The sequence below is a fragment of the Anopheles stephensi genome, chromosome 3 (genome assembly GCF_013141755.1).
Source record: "Anopheles stephensi strain Indian chromosome 3, UCI_ANSTEP_V1.0, whole genome shotgun sequence".
NCBI classification, from domain to species: Eukaryota; Metazoa; Arthropoda; class Insecta; order Diptera; family Culicidae; genus Anopheles; species Anopheles stephensi.
Window position 1 is genome coordinate 9,263,751 of NC_050203.1, and position 14,418 is coordinate 9,278,168.

At 48.5% G+C, this 14,418-nt stretch overlaps 1 protein-coding gene across 1 annotated transcript; it reads right to left on the reverse strand.

The window, feature by feature from the left end:
* Positions 1-1,970: 1,970 nt before the first annotated feature.
* LOC118513048 (potential E3 ubiquitin-protein ligase ariadne-2) lies at positions 1,971-14,323 on the reverse strand. Its single transcript, XM_036058351.1, has 5 exons — positions 13,368-14,323; positions 3,850-4,667; positions 3,403-3,771; positions 3,069-3,332; positions 1,971-2,977 (listed from the first exon to the last, which is right to left on the reverse strand). Exons 1-5 carry the CDS (start codon positions 13,438-13,440, stop codon positions 2,831-2,833), a joined length of 1,671 nt encoding a protein of 556 aa, XP_035914244.1. The 5' UTR covers positions 13,441-14,323; the 3' UTR covers positions 1,971-2,830.
* Positions 14,324-14,418: the final 95 nt, after the last annotated feature.

The following is a 14,418-nucleotide window of genomic DNA, read 5'->3' on the forward strand; positions in this document are numbered from 1 at the left end:
TTGTCCATCTCACACACAGGTGGCAGGTTGATTTGTCCATTGCGTTCTAGTGTTTGACGGGTTTTGCCTGTTGAAGAACATGGGTGAGAGAGACACATGCAAAGTTGGCACGCGAGCAAGGATGGTTACACTACTGGGAATGATGGGGGGGGGGGGGGGGGGGGACAGAGGGATAGAATGATAGTGTTGGCGTTAGTAAGAGTAATATGAGACTGGTTGGCAAGGAGACAACGGAAGGTGGTGAGAGTTGTGCACAGCAGCGCGTTTGTTATTATTGTTGCATAATGGAAGGCAACTGTGGTTAGTGAAACGAAAAGGTTATATGTACATCATACCCACACTCACACACACGCACACACAGGAAGGAAAAGAGCAAGGAAACGAGTCGACTAAGTTGAACGAGAGCGCTCACGCCTAACGGATGTGTGCAATCCTTTCTCTGTTAGTGATGGTGAGTGTGTGCGTATGTGTTGGTGAATTTGCTAATTACGTTGAAGTTTTTTAAAACACACACACACACATGTGTGCGAGAGAGTAATGTGTACGTTCATTGTGCTGTGCCTGTTTCTCTCCATGAATGCGTGTGGGTGTGTGTGTGTGTGTTAGTTAAGGTTAAGTTTGTGACTTACTATTATTACTACCACTGCTGCTACTACTTTATTGGCTTGCGCAGAAGCAAAAGAAAAGAAAAAGGGAAGGAACGAACGAAAACCCTGTTGTTGTAAATGAATTTAACTGCTCGGCCCGAAAATCAGCTCGCTCTCAACGGGGCGCAAGTGTAATTTGTAGGTCACAAAACAGTTTTAAACAGTAGAAGGATGCAGGAAGAATGGGGTTGAGAAGCGCTCTCTGTCTGTGTGTGTGTGATGATGTGTGTCACACGATAATCAAAATGATTTCGATCCGTTTAATTAAAAAAAATTGTGAGATACTGATAAAGAACAGAACAGAGCTGGTGTATTGACCCGAGATTGTTGCAGATTTCAGTAATAGAATTGGAAGCGAAGGAGGACGCGAGGGTTCGTGGAGATGTGAGATGTGGTTTTTTGTTTCTTTCGTTTGTTTTAAATGCAACATTTACTTCTTCTTTTATTATAAATTTACCTACGACGAAGCGCTGTGCTGTGTTGTGTGTGTGTGTGTCCGGAGGGTGGGGATGAATGAGAGCCGGTGCCGCGTGCCGCGACTTCCTACTATTATTACGATTTATGCGTTAGACACGTTAGACATTTATGAGATGAGATAATTTGTATAGACAGACACACAACCAATCAGTAATAAAAGGAAAAACACAATACCTATTAGTGAAGTATGAGTCCATTCGCGATTCGACGGTGGAGCATTACAGTGTCTAAGCTTCTGGACACTCGGTCCGAATCCTTGAAAAGTAGGTGCCTCCAAGGCTGTCTGTTTGCTATCACCAAGGACCTGCTGCCAGCGAGATGGGCTTGCCTGTCAATGGAGGAGCTGTGATCTCACCATCGTGCAGCGAATTAGACTCGCCAGACTCCGGTGGGCTGGTCACGTCATGAGAATGATACCTGACGACCCAGTCCGAATAATCCTTTTAGGCCGCCTAAGGACATGCGATCCGGTGCGGTCCGGTGGCCGAGGCGCAGCGGCGCCGGTGTTAACACGACAGGGCCGGGGTTCAAATCCCACCCAGACCGCCTCCCCGTACGAAAGGCTGACTACTTTACTACGGGTAAAATTAAGTCACAGAAAGCCAGAAATGGCAGGCCGAGACCTCTCGAGGTTGTAGTGCCACAGAAGAAGAAGAAGAAGGACATGCGATGCGATGATGCGTCCGCCAGAACGGGTTGGGATAATCGATTGGCAGACGAGTGCACTGGACCGTGATGCAGGTTGTAGCACCTGTTAGGTATGTAAGTAATGACCCTACTTGCATTACAGTAGAACTATTCACTTCTTTGTCATCATTATTGAACAACCATTGAACGCCCTTTCAATTAGTTTTTTGTAGTTTTTTTTGTCTTTAATTTTCCACACTTCCTTCCACAGCGCTTGTTCTTCTTATTCTACCTGCCGTCGCTTATTGCTGAGGAGTATTTCCACCGTCTCACTTCCGCTTCCGAAAAGTGTTCCACGCGGACACGAACCGGCAGACAAGTGAAATGGAGCAAAATTTTGCACGCGTAGCAGCAATTATCATATGCGCTTCTTCTTTCTTTTTCTGTAGTATCAGTAAACCAGCAGAAGGCTCTTCTCTTCTCAGTGGCGCGCGCGGCGTGTGTCTTTTAAGGTTTTAAGAAGAAAGTTAATTACGAGAGCTTTAATCACTTCTTCGCTCGCTTCCGTTCCCTCTCGTTCATTGCACAGTTTGTGACACAAGCGCCGCTATTTTGAACACTTTGCCTTTGTTCCTATATGCTATGGTTACTTTTAAGATTGTATTTTACTCACTGCCCTATCCTCTAAGCCTCTAAGCCTAGGTACCCCCCCTCACTAGTAGGTTTGCTGCTGAAGATCTCGTTTTGTCTTTTCCTTTGCCTTAGCTTCTCCTATCTGAATAGTAGCTTCTGTACGGGCGCTTTTCTACGAATCCTATCAATCCCGACCTCCCCAAAAGCACACACACACACCCTTTACGGAGGAACACGCGGGTTAATGATGCTGCTGCCGCTGCTGCTGCTGCGTCTTACACGCTAAATGTACAAATCGTAATAGTAATAGTAGTAGCAGGTAGGGGTAGCAGCAGGAAAAAGAGCAATAGTAGTGCTTAATAATCGTAGCTAGAGGCTGTATAACGAACGCCACATCGGTGGATTGCATTAAGTTTGTGTCCTGTTTACTTCGACGCTACAGCTACTTACGCCTCCGTTGGAAAGAAATCCTTCAGCAGCGTCGTGCGGCGCTTTTCCGCAATGTCCATCTGATTCTCGAGCTCGCCCCGGTCGGTCGTTTCCGCCCGTTCAACCTTCCAGGAAAGGTTTTCAATTTCCGCCTCGAGCTGAGCCTGAAACGAAAAAGGGAACATGCAGTTGTACAGCCCCTGCGAGTTGTTGACGAGAGAGAGAGAGAGAGAGAGAGAGAGGGGCACCACGCACCTGCTGATACTCGAACAGCTCCTTCCGCGATTCCATGTAGTACGCGTACGGGTAGGTGTACTGGAGCGTGTAGCGACACTTGGCCAGCAGGGTAGCCGCATCGAACAGATGCTGCCAATCGATCCACGTGCCCAGCCCCTTCATCACCTTCTCGTTGATGCGCGTCCGCATGCGGTCCAGCGTTTGCTGCTCGAGCTGCAGCGACTTGGAATGGTTTTCCCAGCGTTCGTAGTAGTGCAGGTACTTCTTGAGTGCTTCCCGAGCCTGGAAAAAAAAATGAGTCACACTCTTTCTAACCGGCACAACAAGAGAGCGAGCGAGAGAGAGAGCTTACCTGCGCGTGTACCGATTCGTGGGCAATGTTGGGGTTTTCCTTGTACCGTGAGCACTCGTAGTACTCCGACCCGTGCGCCTTCCAGTCGCCCAAACACATCCAGCAAAAGTCGTGCTTGCAGTTAAAGCACTGCATATGGTTGCAGCCCCCGTTCTTCTCGATGCAGATGTGACACTTGGGGCAGTCCTTCGTGTGCGCACTGATGTAGTTGGCCGTCTCGCTGTCGTCCGCACACTTGGTCAACCATTTGCGGATGATCTGGCAGTCGGTCGGGGCATGGTAGTCGGTACCGCACCGGAAACAGAACGCCGTCTTGCACATCCGACACACGGCCTTCTTCGGGCTAATGTCCTGGCTGCGAATGATGGTCTAAAACAAAGGGGGGGAACAAGTATTATTTACCATTCGCGGCATCAAATCAGTTGCAACTCGCTGACTCGCGCCTACCTGACAGTTGGGACCGGGACAGAAGCGCAATTCCGGGTGTGATTTAACGTAATCGGCAAACGTAAACTGCTGATACTTGTCGCGCAGCATCGGCCGGTTCAGCAGCGTCAGCACGAGATCCTCCGGCACGCGCACATCACAGCGCTGCTCCATACACTCGATCTGTGTGGAAATGCCCTGCCCGATCTGGATCTCGAAGTGCATCGCCCAGCAGTCGCGACAGAACGAGTGCTGGCAGGACAGGGCGTGAAACTTGTCGGTCGACTGTACCGTCACGCAAACCGGACATAGCTGTGTTCGATAGCAGCAAGCACCCGGCGTCGTTGTGGAGCTAGTTTGGTGTGACTTACTGCTGCTGCTACTGGTGCTGGTAGCGGTACTCCCGCTACTCGTTCCCGGGATCGCCGGGCTGGCCGAACAGCCAGGGACGGATACGGTGAAGGAGCAGGTGGCGGCGGCGGCGGCGGCGGCAGCACCACCTGAAGCGACGGACGACGAGGTGGATGTGGACGGGACGGCGGCGGGTGGCAGTTGCGTTGGTGGGTTGGGAGGTATCGACGGGGCGGCCGCTTTAATCCGTGCGCTGACCAACAGGTTGGAGGCGTTGTTGCGGTACCGCTCGATCACTTCCGCCGTGTTCCAGCGGGTTTCGTGCAGCAGCACCTTCGCCAGCGATGGCGTAATCTGGAGCTGGGTGCTCAGCTTCTCCACCGACTCGTTCAACAGCTTCTCGACCTCCTCCACATTGAGACACTCGTACACGAAGTACTCCGGGTCGGTACGCTTCGGGTCGATCTGCTCGATGTCACAATCTTCGCCTGTGTTGTGCGGAAGGAAAGTATTGAGATGAGTATTTCAATTAAATTTCAATTAAATTAAATTCAATTTCAATTAAATTAATGTTACAGCAAAACTACTGCACAGGGTTGTCAAACTCAAACAAACTGCACAGGGTTGTCAAACTCAAACAAAACGTGTGTATGGCCAATAAACGCTCTGAAAGCTTTACTGTGAGAAATGTAATATTCGAAGCGTATATGAAGGGTTCCGCTAGGGTTTTATCTCTCTCGGAATGTTGTCCACGTGAGCAATATGACCCCATGTGATTGGTCATAGCCATTTGGCTCCTTTCCCGCAATCATAACTAGCATCCTAATGCCAAGATTCCACCGATACTATCGGGTTAGGGTTTTGATCGCAATCCAAAAGGTAGTGCAGCCAATTAAAAAGGCGATCCTCGAAAATTTGGCGCTTGTGATGATGACCCAACAGCAAACTCGGTATGGTGGGAATATAAAGAACGAACAAATAGCACCATTATTTATAAGTCTTAAAGATTAGGCTTTAGCTAAGTTTTATTTTCGTTAATTTATAGAGGCTTTGGGTCTTTGAGACTTCAGTCGCCTCTTGCTTTAGCTAAGTGATAATACCATCATTACATCACAACTACAGTAAAAGTAAAAAGATTGGCTAAAGTCTGAATAGTTGTCCCGCCCCTCCCCGCCACTCACGGCACTCACCTTAGGCGCTGAGTTTCCTTAAATTTAGGTAAAAGTTAAGCCAAAGTATTAAAAATTGTTTTAATAATAATTTATAATAATTATAAACTATCAATAACAATACGGCATCGGACCGTAATACTTAATAAATAAATTAAAAAAATATTAACTATAAATAATCCGGGTTACTATCAGCCGTTCGGGCATCAGGGCGATCCCCCGCAGTGCCAATACGCGACATCTCTGGGTCAGAAGGACTACGAATACGCGCGGATCCTGTTCGGCTGTTCGCCAAAGAGATGGGAATCACCCTCTGCTTCTTTCCCACTTCCTATCCCGTAGTAGTGCGCACTATTGATTGTCCAACTTAATATAGTGTATACTATACTATGTGTTTATTGTTCCTCGTTTGTCCCGCACAATAACTCCAACGTGCGCCAGTCGCATTCTTGGGCTAAGCTGGTGTCAAAGCAGCTCCCAAGAGACCTGAGAGACCTACTACCACGATGGCTCCGACAAAGCAGTTGTGGTGCTCGAACCCAGGCATTCTGCCGGCGGCATGGTCGCCCGTGACGACATCAGCACGCAATCCGGAACAAACGGTTTGGAGATTCGAAGCTTCATCGAGGGGAGTTCGAGGCAGGGGACGGTGTCATCAAATTCCCGAAGCGCAATACCACAAAGGCTGCCTTCCGTCGCGAACACACGTGACGACAACCTAACGATGCTCCCGATTCCCACTTTACCAGTGGAACTTCCCCATCCTCTACCGAGTTCACCCGGGATAAGGTGCATTTCAACGGCAGGAGAAGGAAATGTCTCCTACCGAAAACAGCATACATCTAAGATTTATTTTGTTAGTATTAAGTATAGTCGATAAGATATACGGCTTGGCCATCATCACGTGAAATAAAAACTATAAATAAATAAATAATTATAGTAGAAAAGTCTGAAAAAGATACACTTTTGCGTAGCTCACTTGTAAAAATGAGTGCCCGTGAGAGGGGGGGGGGGGGTATCTATTAAACTTAAGCTTTCAAACGGAACAAATAAAAATTAAAAAAAATCATTCCAAGACGATTTACCTAGAGTTTGACACCCCTGTCAACGATCGTTGCGATCGCCATTTCCCCCCCCTATTCAATAATTAATCGATACAAAATTGCACACAAAAAAAATCGCCTTCACACTAATCTGGAAGTGACATTTTCAAATCAGCCGATCGATCGACTCAAGGAAAGGTAGATCGCGAACTGGAGATCCTTGCGCCGATGATTTATAATGGTGCGGCCAGGCGCAAGCGAGGAGGGCGGGCTGTATATCGTCAGCTAGTTCAGTAGAAAGAATATATCGTTCGCGAAGAATCTCCGCTTTGCATAACATACCAATAAAAACGGGCGGCCATCCATCCGTATCCGCTCGAGGCAACATTTCTTTACATGTGTGGGGCGTTAGGAGGAGGTCCCTCATTTTGTAGGTTAAAACCGGACCTCCATTCCAAGGTGGACGTCACACACACACACACGCACAGCACCGAGTTGTCACCATTTCATAATAATCTCTCATACCTCAACTTCGACCCATATGCGGAGTAGGAGCGATCAGTTACGACATCTAGATCAGCTGTCATAGTAGATCCTAATCTTGCTGCTTGAGTTGAGTACGGATGTAGGCCAGCAGCAGCAGCAGCAGCCATGGGTCGTGGTGGTGTGTGCGAGAGTAGATAATGACCCATTTCGCGAAAAGTAAACCTCGCTTTCGACTGATAAGATTCGCGCGGTTCGTGCTGGCTGGCTTACTGATCTTCGGCCCCCCATCTAAAACAGGCACCCTGGCACATAGTTGACCTTGGCCGGGCGGAGGCCACCGTTGTCCTTCGCACTGCATATCCTAAGGAAACACGGTGGGGGTTTTATTTATATAAACACAAAAGCTTCGCTAAGCTCCTCGCTCGCAAGAATTGATTCCCTTTGGCCTTGGGAGCAAAATGTCATCCTCTTCGGGCACGTGTCGGGGGGGAGGGTCAGCGACAAGCAGAGGCTTAGAAATTGATTGCAATTGCGACAGAGGCCGCCAACTACTGGCCACAGCAGTAGTGCTGGGCTATATTTATCCAGGTCTTTTCCAGGTCCGGGTAGGTCTGAAACCACGGGCATGAGCGACTTACATCCGATTTCGCCGTTTGCCGTGGTTGGGGCAGGCAGGCTTTTCATAAATTATGTGACGCGGTAGCACTAACTTTGACCAGGAAAGCAAGGCCCGGGGCATCCGGTCCGGTGGTTTCGCATACGATTTGCGGCGAGATTCGCTGCACCAAACACTAAAACCAGTTCTTGAAGCGAGGGAGAGAGAGAGACCCAACGACAGCGTTGAGGGAAATTGTGAGGCTTCCGAAACTGGCGTTGGATGGCCCTTGGACTCTTGGGTGAAGTTATGTGACCGATACGATGCGGTAATGGGATGGTGGCCAGTAGAGTGACCTCCGCGAAAACAGACGTTGACGCACTGATGTACTTATAGGTAACGATTCTTACACTTAAATTAAGCTTCTCAATTATCCCACCAACAATTCTATGAACATTCGGGGTTATGATATCCATCCGTAGCAAATGGTCTCATTTATGCAAAAATTGGAATACAAACGATCGCTCACACACCACCCCCCGCTGTACGACTTCATCATCAGCGTTACGTTATGAGCTAGCTGAATTGTGCCATTATAAGCTGGAATTTTATTTCTGTGCATGCTGGTTCCGCTGACTAACGCACCTCGATTCTGGTGGAAGCTAACGATTTGCTCCAAGAACCACACGCGCGCGCGCTAATGAGAAATGTTTACGAACACGAACGTTTGGCGAACTTGTCGCTAGGCGGTATTTCGAGTCAGTATTCGCCAGGAGAAGCCATAAATACAGTCCGCTTGCAAATGCATCGCGGGCGAGAAGTTCATGGCGCGGCGGCATCGAGAGCGAGCAGGCAAGTGTCGTCGATGAGGCAATTTTATTTTTGGGATAAAGTTGTACCGGGGGCGCAAATCTGCCCAAAAGCAGAAGTGTGCATCGTGTGTTCCACCGAATTATGTGTTGCTGCTGCCAAAGTAAGTGCAAAAAAAAAAACGGTAATAGGAAAAGCTTTCATGTTTTAATATGTACTTTTAATACATTTTTGAAGTGCATAAAGTTGGCGGTCTTCATACGGCAGGATCCGGGGTTCAAATCCCATCCGGATCGTTCCATCGGAGTGAGGATGCCAGGCCAAGAAGGGAAAGGATATCGATCTCCACACGACATACATGTATTCTACCTATCGAAAAACAAGTGATCCTTGATCCATCGAATTGCTGATTTTAAATGAATATTTGCATTTGACAAGGTTGGATCAAACTTCTACTTCATCCTTGACACACTACACAACCTCTCGACCTCTCGAGAGGTCTCGGCCTGCCAATTGTGGCTTTTTGGGACTTAAGTTTTTCCGTAGTAAAGTAGTCATCCTCTTTTGGAATCCCGGCCAAGCTTACCAGGCTTGTAAGAATGACAATAGCCTACATCACATGCCAGGAAAACTCTCAGGGCCCTTGTGCTTCCTCCAAGGGCTTGCGCCAGGGAGATGTGCTAGCCTGTCTCCTTTTCAATCTGGCGCTAGAGAGAGCCATCCGCGACTCGGAGGTGGAAACTTCGGGGACCATCTTCTATGAGTCAATCCAGCTCCTGGCATACGCTGATGACGTAGACATCATTGGTTTGAGGCTCTCCTATGTAGCAGAAGCTTGTCAAAGGATCGAGCGTGCGGCACAGAACCTCGGGCTGGAGATTAATGAGGCGAAAATCAAAATGATGGTGGCAGGGGTAATGTACAAATAGGTGACCGCACCTTCGAAGTTGTCCAAAACTTCACCTATCTGGGGTCAAAAGTCAGCACCGACAGCAACATTGATGTTGTGAGTTAAGCGCAAGGGTGAGTTACGCGCAAGGGTGCTCGCTGCCAAACGGTCATACTACAGACTGAGGAAACTTCTCCACTCTAAATACCTGTCGCGACGGACGAAGCTGGGACTGTACAGAACATTTATAGTCCCAGTACTCACATACGCCTCTGAGACATGGACTTTGTCCAAAACTGACGAAGCCCTCGTTCGAGAGGAAGATGCTCAGAAGGATTTTTGGCCCCGAATGTGTGGAAGGACAATGGAGGAGCCGCTACAATGACGAGCTCTACGGAGCTGTACGATGATCTCACCATCGTACAGCGCATTAGACTCGCCAGGCTCCGGTGGGCTGGTCACGTCATGAGAATGACACCGCACGACCCAGCCCGTAAAGTCCTTTTAGGCCGTCCGCACGGGCAGAGGAGGCGTGGTAGGCCCAAATTGAGATGGAGTGATGGCGTTGATGCGTCCGCCAGAACGGTCGGGATAATGGATTGGCTGTCGATTGCGCTGAACCGTGAGCGGTATCGAGGATTGTTGCAGCAGTAAGTAAGTAAAGTAGTCATCCCTACGTACGGGGAGGCGGTTTGGATGGATGATTTGAACCCCCGGTCCTGCCGTTATCGCCTCGGACCGCCCCGGTTGGACCAAACACTCGCCACAAAATCTACAACTAATTCCAAAATGTCTATCGTCGCATTACAAGTCTCCCTCTAAATGTATGCAATCGTCCAATATAATTTTGAAACATTCCCCTAAATGATTAAAAAGTTTCATTAAATGGATCGAACTCCAGTTCTTATTTAAACGATGGTTCCATTATATGATTGTAAAATTCCTCATTGAACGTGCAGTATTCTATCATCCATTTGAAATAGGCCTCAAAGTAATTATAATGGATTGAAACCTTGTTTCGTTTTGTTTTTGGATTTTTGATCCTCTCAATAGTCAGACTGCAACTGCAACGGTTACAACCGAAGACACTTCCCTAAATAGGCGAATCAATAAAAGAAAGCACACCAGAAAGAAAGCAAACAGCTTTCACTCTTTCCAATCATCAACGGCCGCAGGACGGATGAGCAGACCTTGCGACAAATTGCGTGCATCTTCGCATGATTTTTTTTATCTTTCCCGTCGCCAGTCAGTCAGTCAGGCTCGCGAGCGAGAGAAAGGGAGCAAACAACGAGCTTCGGTCACTTTCAGTTTCGGTGGCATTGCTCGTGAGGAGAGACCCCGGACAAGCCCCCACGAGCCACAGTCAGCCAATGTTCACCTTGACAAGGTCTAGGCGTTTTAATTCCGAACGCGGTGTCGTCCCGCAACAAGTTACTACCCTTCAACCGAAAAATCATTCGTGACGACACAACGCGCACCACGCATCATCGTGGCGCGAAAAGAGCGTGTCTCTCTTGCGCTTGTTCCGTCTGCTCCTTTCCCTTTTTTAGCCGCCAGATTCGAGCAGCAATCGCGGGCTCGGCCGGGCAGCATCTCGCAGACACCGCCGTCTGGTGACCTCCCGCAGTTCAATGCTTTCATGAGCAACATGTGCTGCAAGGAAACGCCGTGAGACCGTGTGTGGTTGGGAGGACAAATACCCCACGACGATATTCCGTTCCACGCTGTGGTGTAAAACTCGTCCCACGTACATCGTGAGGAGCCGGCTGGCGTACGTACGATCTTTCCGTCGTTCGTTGATCAAGCAATAACGAGGTAACTCCTCTGCTCTTATCATTGATTTTTCTTCCCCGTTGCAGGAACTTTACTACGTGTTTACTACTTTGTTTGAGTAATAACTTTACTTGCCTTTAAAATCAGAGGCCTTAGTCTCGATAAATGACCATTAATGCAACAGAGTAAAGTGAAGGATTATACTCATTGCTGCGCTTAACCGCTGGCTGCTTAGCGATGAACAATTTCTCACGGTCAACCAGTAGTGACCGCGCACAGAGTGTGCAAACGACAAATGGCACTACACTGCCACGGTTTAGCTAACAGCCTCCGGCAATAGATGCTGTGGCCAAGCGCAGGCAGTAAGAGGTGTTCCGCAACCACACATAGGTAGTAGTTAGAGATCTCTTTCCTTGAGAGTAATAATTACAAACTTTAACAGCTGCACGGTAGCACCACGGAAGTAATCCTATTTCGTCTAACGTGTTTGTAGTGCCGAGTTCTACCAGTAAATAGTATTCGAAGCTATCTTTTTTATTAAAAAAATTTGCGGTCTTGGTCTGTAGAAAAGCCTCATGGTCTAGCATCATCGTTTGCCAATCTAACATTCTAGCTTTTTTTTGCTGGCGGACCCACCAACGCCATCACTTTATTTCAATTTGGATCTATCACGCTTCCTTTGGCTTTACGGTCTGGATCGACCAGTGTCATTCTCATGACATGATCAGCCCATCTGGAGTAGCCTGGTGAATGCGTTTAAGAATAGATCGTCAGTTTTGGACAGAATCAATGTATCAGGGCTGCATGTGAGCAGGGTCTTTCAATGTTCCCTACAATCCCAACGTCTTCCATCGCGACAGGTGTTTTGAGGGGAAACGATTCCTATTCTGACTATTCCGAAGGCCGTCATAGCTAAAATCCCGGGGAAGGTTCAAGGCTACTCGTTGTACTACTATTTCCGCAGAATGCGCCTTCGTCCGGGATTCAATCGTTTAATGCTGGGAATAGGCTTCGTGCGTCTTGACCATCCCGATGTTCGCAAGAAGTCAAATGTAAAGAAGGCTTCATTCGTCCTGCTACCATTGTAAGCATAACACAACACATTGCGTGAGAACAGCCGCAATACTTCTCCCCACTTGCCATTTGTCCTCCAAAAATCATGTAAATTAAGAATTTATTATACCCCCTATTAATAGCAGTGTGACTCGTCGAAAAGCGTTACTACAATCGCGAGGGAAAACGCGTTGTTCGTGTGCTCGCGTGCAGAGTAAGCCCCGATATCTTTGACCGCCACACTATGGTTGGTGGTGTTCCATTCTTGCCCCGCGAGAGAGAGAGCATCATCGCATCGCTTCCGCTGCGTAGCATTAAAATCCACCGCTGGCTGTGCCATTGACCTCGCCGAGGGCCATCGGGCAGCAGCAGTCGGTCACTGCTCACGGTGTGTGGTGAGATACGCCACTCAGTTTCGCGGGCCGGCCATTACCACCACCGTGGTGGTACCATTTGGAACAGTTCGCTGAACACGGGCAAGCGAACCTGGCTGGCTGGCTGGCTGGATGATTCAACCGACAATGCACACCTGATGATCATAAAGACCGACCGGCGATGGGAACGAAAAGGATTGAAACGTTGGACTTTGCTCGTTCGGGTGCGTGTGTGTGTTTCGGTTAAGGAAGGTGCAAAAAACACAAGAAGCACACACCACCCAACCATATCTCTCAGCATAACACGCGCATCCAACCGAAGGTGGATCGCAACGGTGATGGACAAAACCGTTGTCTAAAATAAGTGCGTAAGACATAGACAAATTTTAACGATTTTTCTTGCGTAGAACCGGTGTTCTCTCGATCTTAAAACCACAAAGTTCCAAATGTTAAGAAACGAGTCACTGACTACCAACAGACCTGTAAGATCGTCAATTCCCATAAGCAACTCCCATTCGATTTTTTCTACTGTAAGGTGATCGTATTGTTGTGTCCAACACTGTACACGCAGCTAACAACCGTAACGATCGCGCACCGCGCTTTACGCGGCTTCTTCTACTAATAGGGAAGTGAAACAATCGCACACGGTGCACACGATCGAGCCAAGGGGGAAGAGCCAACCCCAACGGCTTCTTTCGCCGATCGCTTGTGGCGGTTGAACTAGAAACGGACGCCTATCTCTCCCTCTGCAATGAGTTCATCGTACAGTATGCAATCTAGATAGCCCGCAGAGGGGGTTCTTCTATCGCTGCACGGAGCACCGAGAAGATGATGGAAGCAGAACACACACTCGGCTTCGATTCGTCCGTGTTTCGACTTTCGTGAGCCAGAACGGTGGCTAGTCAGTCAACCGGAACAGGAATCGCTTGCTCGCAGGGAAAGGAAACCGGAAAGAATAGAAAACTTAAATTCGAATTAATGGCAGGCCCGTCTTACCTGAGTTGTAATAATCCTCAAATTCGTAATCATTGTCGGACGAATATTCCATGTCCGATTCTTGGTCCGCCATCGTAACTGGGGTGCTGTAGATGATTGTTGAAGGCTCCTTCTCCCGTTTGTCAGTGCGTCGCGGGTTCTTTCTTTCGGTGACTTCGGAGGTTTATTAGCTGCTGCCACTACTGCTGGTCATGAAAAATCACCTTCACTTTCTTGGGTGCGAAATTTTCCCACCAATTCCGCGGTCCTCCTCTTCCCTCCCAGCGGAACACACACGCACACACACGGTGATGATTATCGCAAGCAGCACACACGCAATTGTTGCTAATTTTTGCACACGCTCGCTATGGTTGTTGTAATTCGTGGTAATGGAACTAACATTTGAGGGCTTTTCGCAGCTGGCTTTCCCACTACCGACCGACCGAGTGCTGCTGCTGCTGCACGGAAGCTAGTTTTGCTGGTGCAAATTTTTGTGATCAACGCACACACACACCGAGACACACGCACGTACAACTGCACAATCTTACCAAACCACTTTGTGCTTTAGACGCGCAATAGAAACGCACTCGCTGCAGGAAGAACACCAGGTTTCGGGAATCGTCCGATGACGATTTAGCTGCACGATTCCAAGCACAGGAAGGATTTTACTCCTCGGCAAGGCAACACAGGAAGCACACCTCTCAATTGCTTTCGGACCAACACGAAAGGAGCACCTGCCAGTGACTGTTTTAGGGCATTTCTCACTGCGCTCGCTAGAGTGATGATTCAACGTTGAGCGACCGCGTGTAAACCGAGCCACACACGCAACGGATAAGCTATTCGGATAAAAAAGGCTTCACGATGGGGCTCGAACGTTTGCGCTAATGGGTTTACGAACTTGCGAAGGATGGAATTTTTCCGTGAGGAGAAAGACAACGGTCTTACCTTGCAATCTATACGCACCAAACAAACACTCCCGTACGCTTTGTAATGTGATTATGAGGCAGGCTGGTTGGAGCGAAGGTACGTCCACCGTGGGCCCGCTGTCAGATTTGACAAATGTCAGCGTGAC

Coding starts and splice junctions, on each gene's coding strand:
- LOC118513048 (XM_036058351.1), bottom strand. CDS start 13,440: ATGGCGGACCAAGAATCGGACATGGAATATTCGTCCGACAATGATTAC. Junction 4,668..13,367: donor TGAGGATTATTACAACTCAG/GTAAGACGGGCC, acceptor CGCACAACACAG/GCGAAGATTGTGACATCGAG. Junction 3,333..3,402: donor ACGAATCGGTACACGCGCAG/GTAAGCTCTCTC, acceptor TTTTTTTTCCAG/GCTCGGGAAGCACTCAAGAA.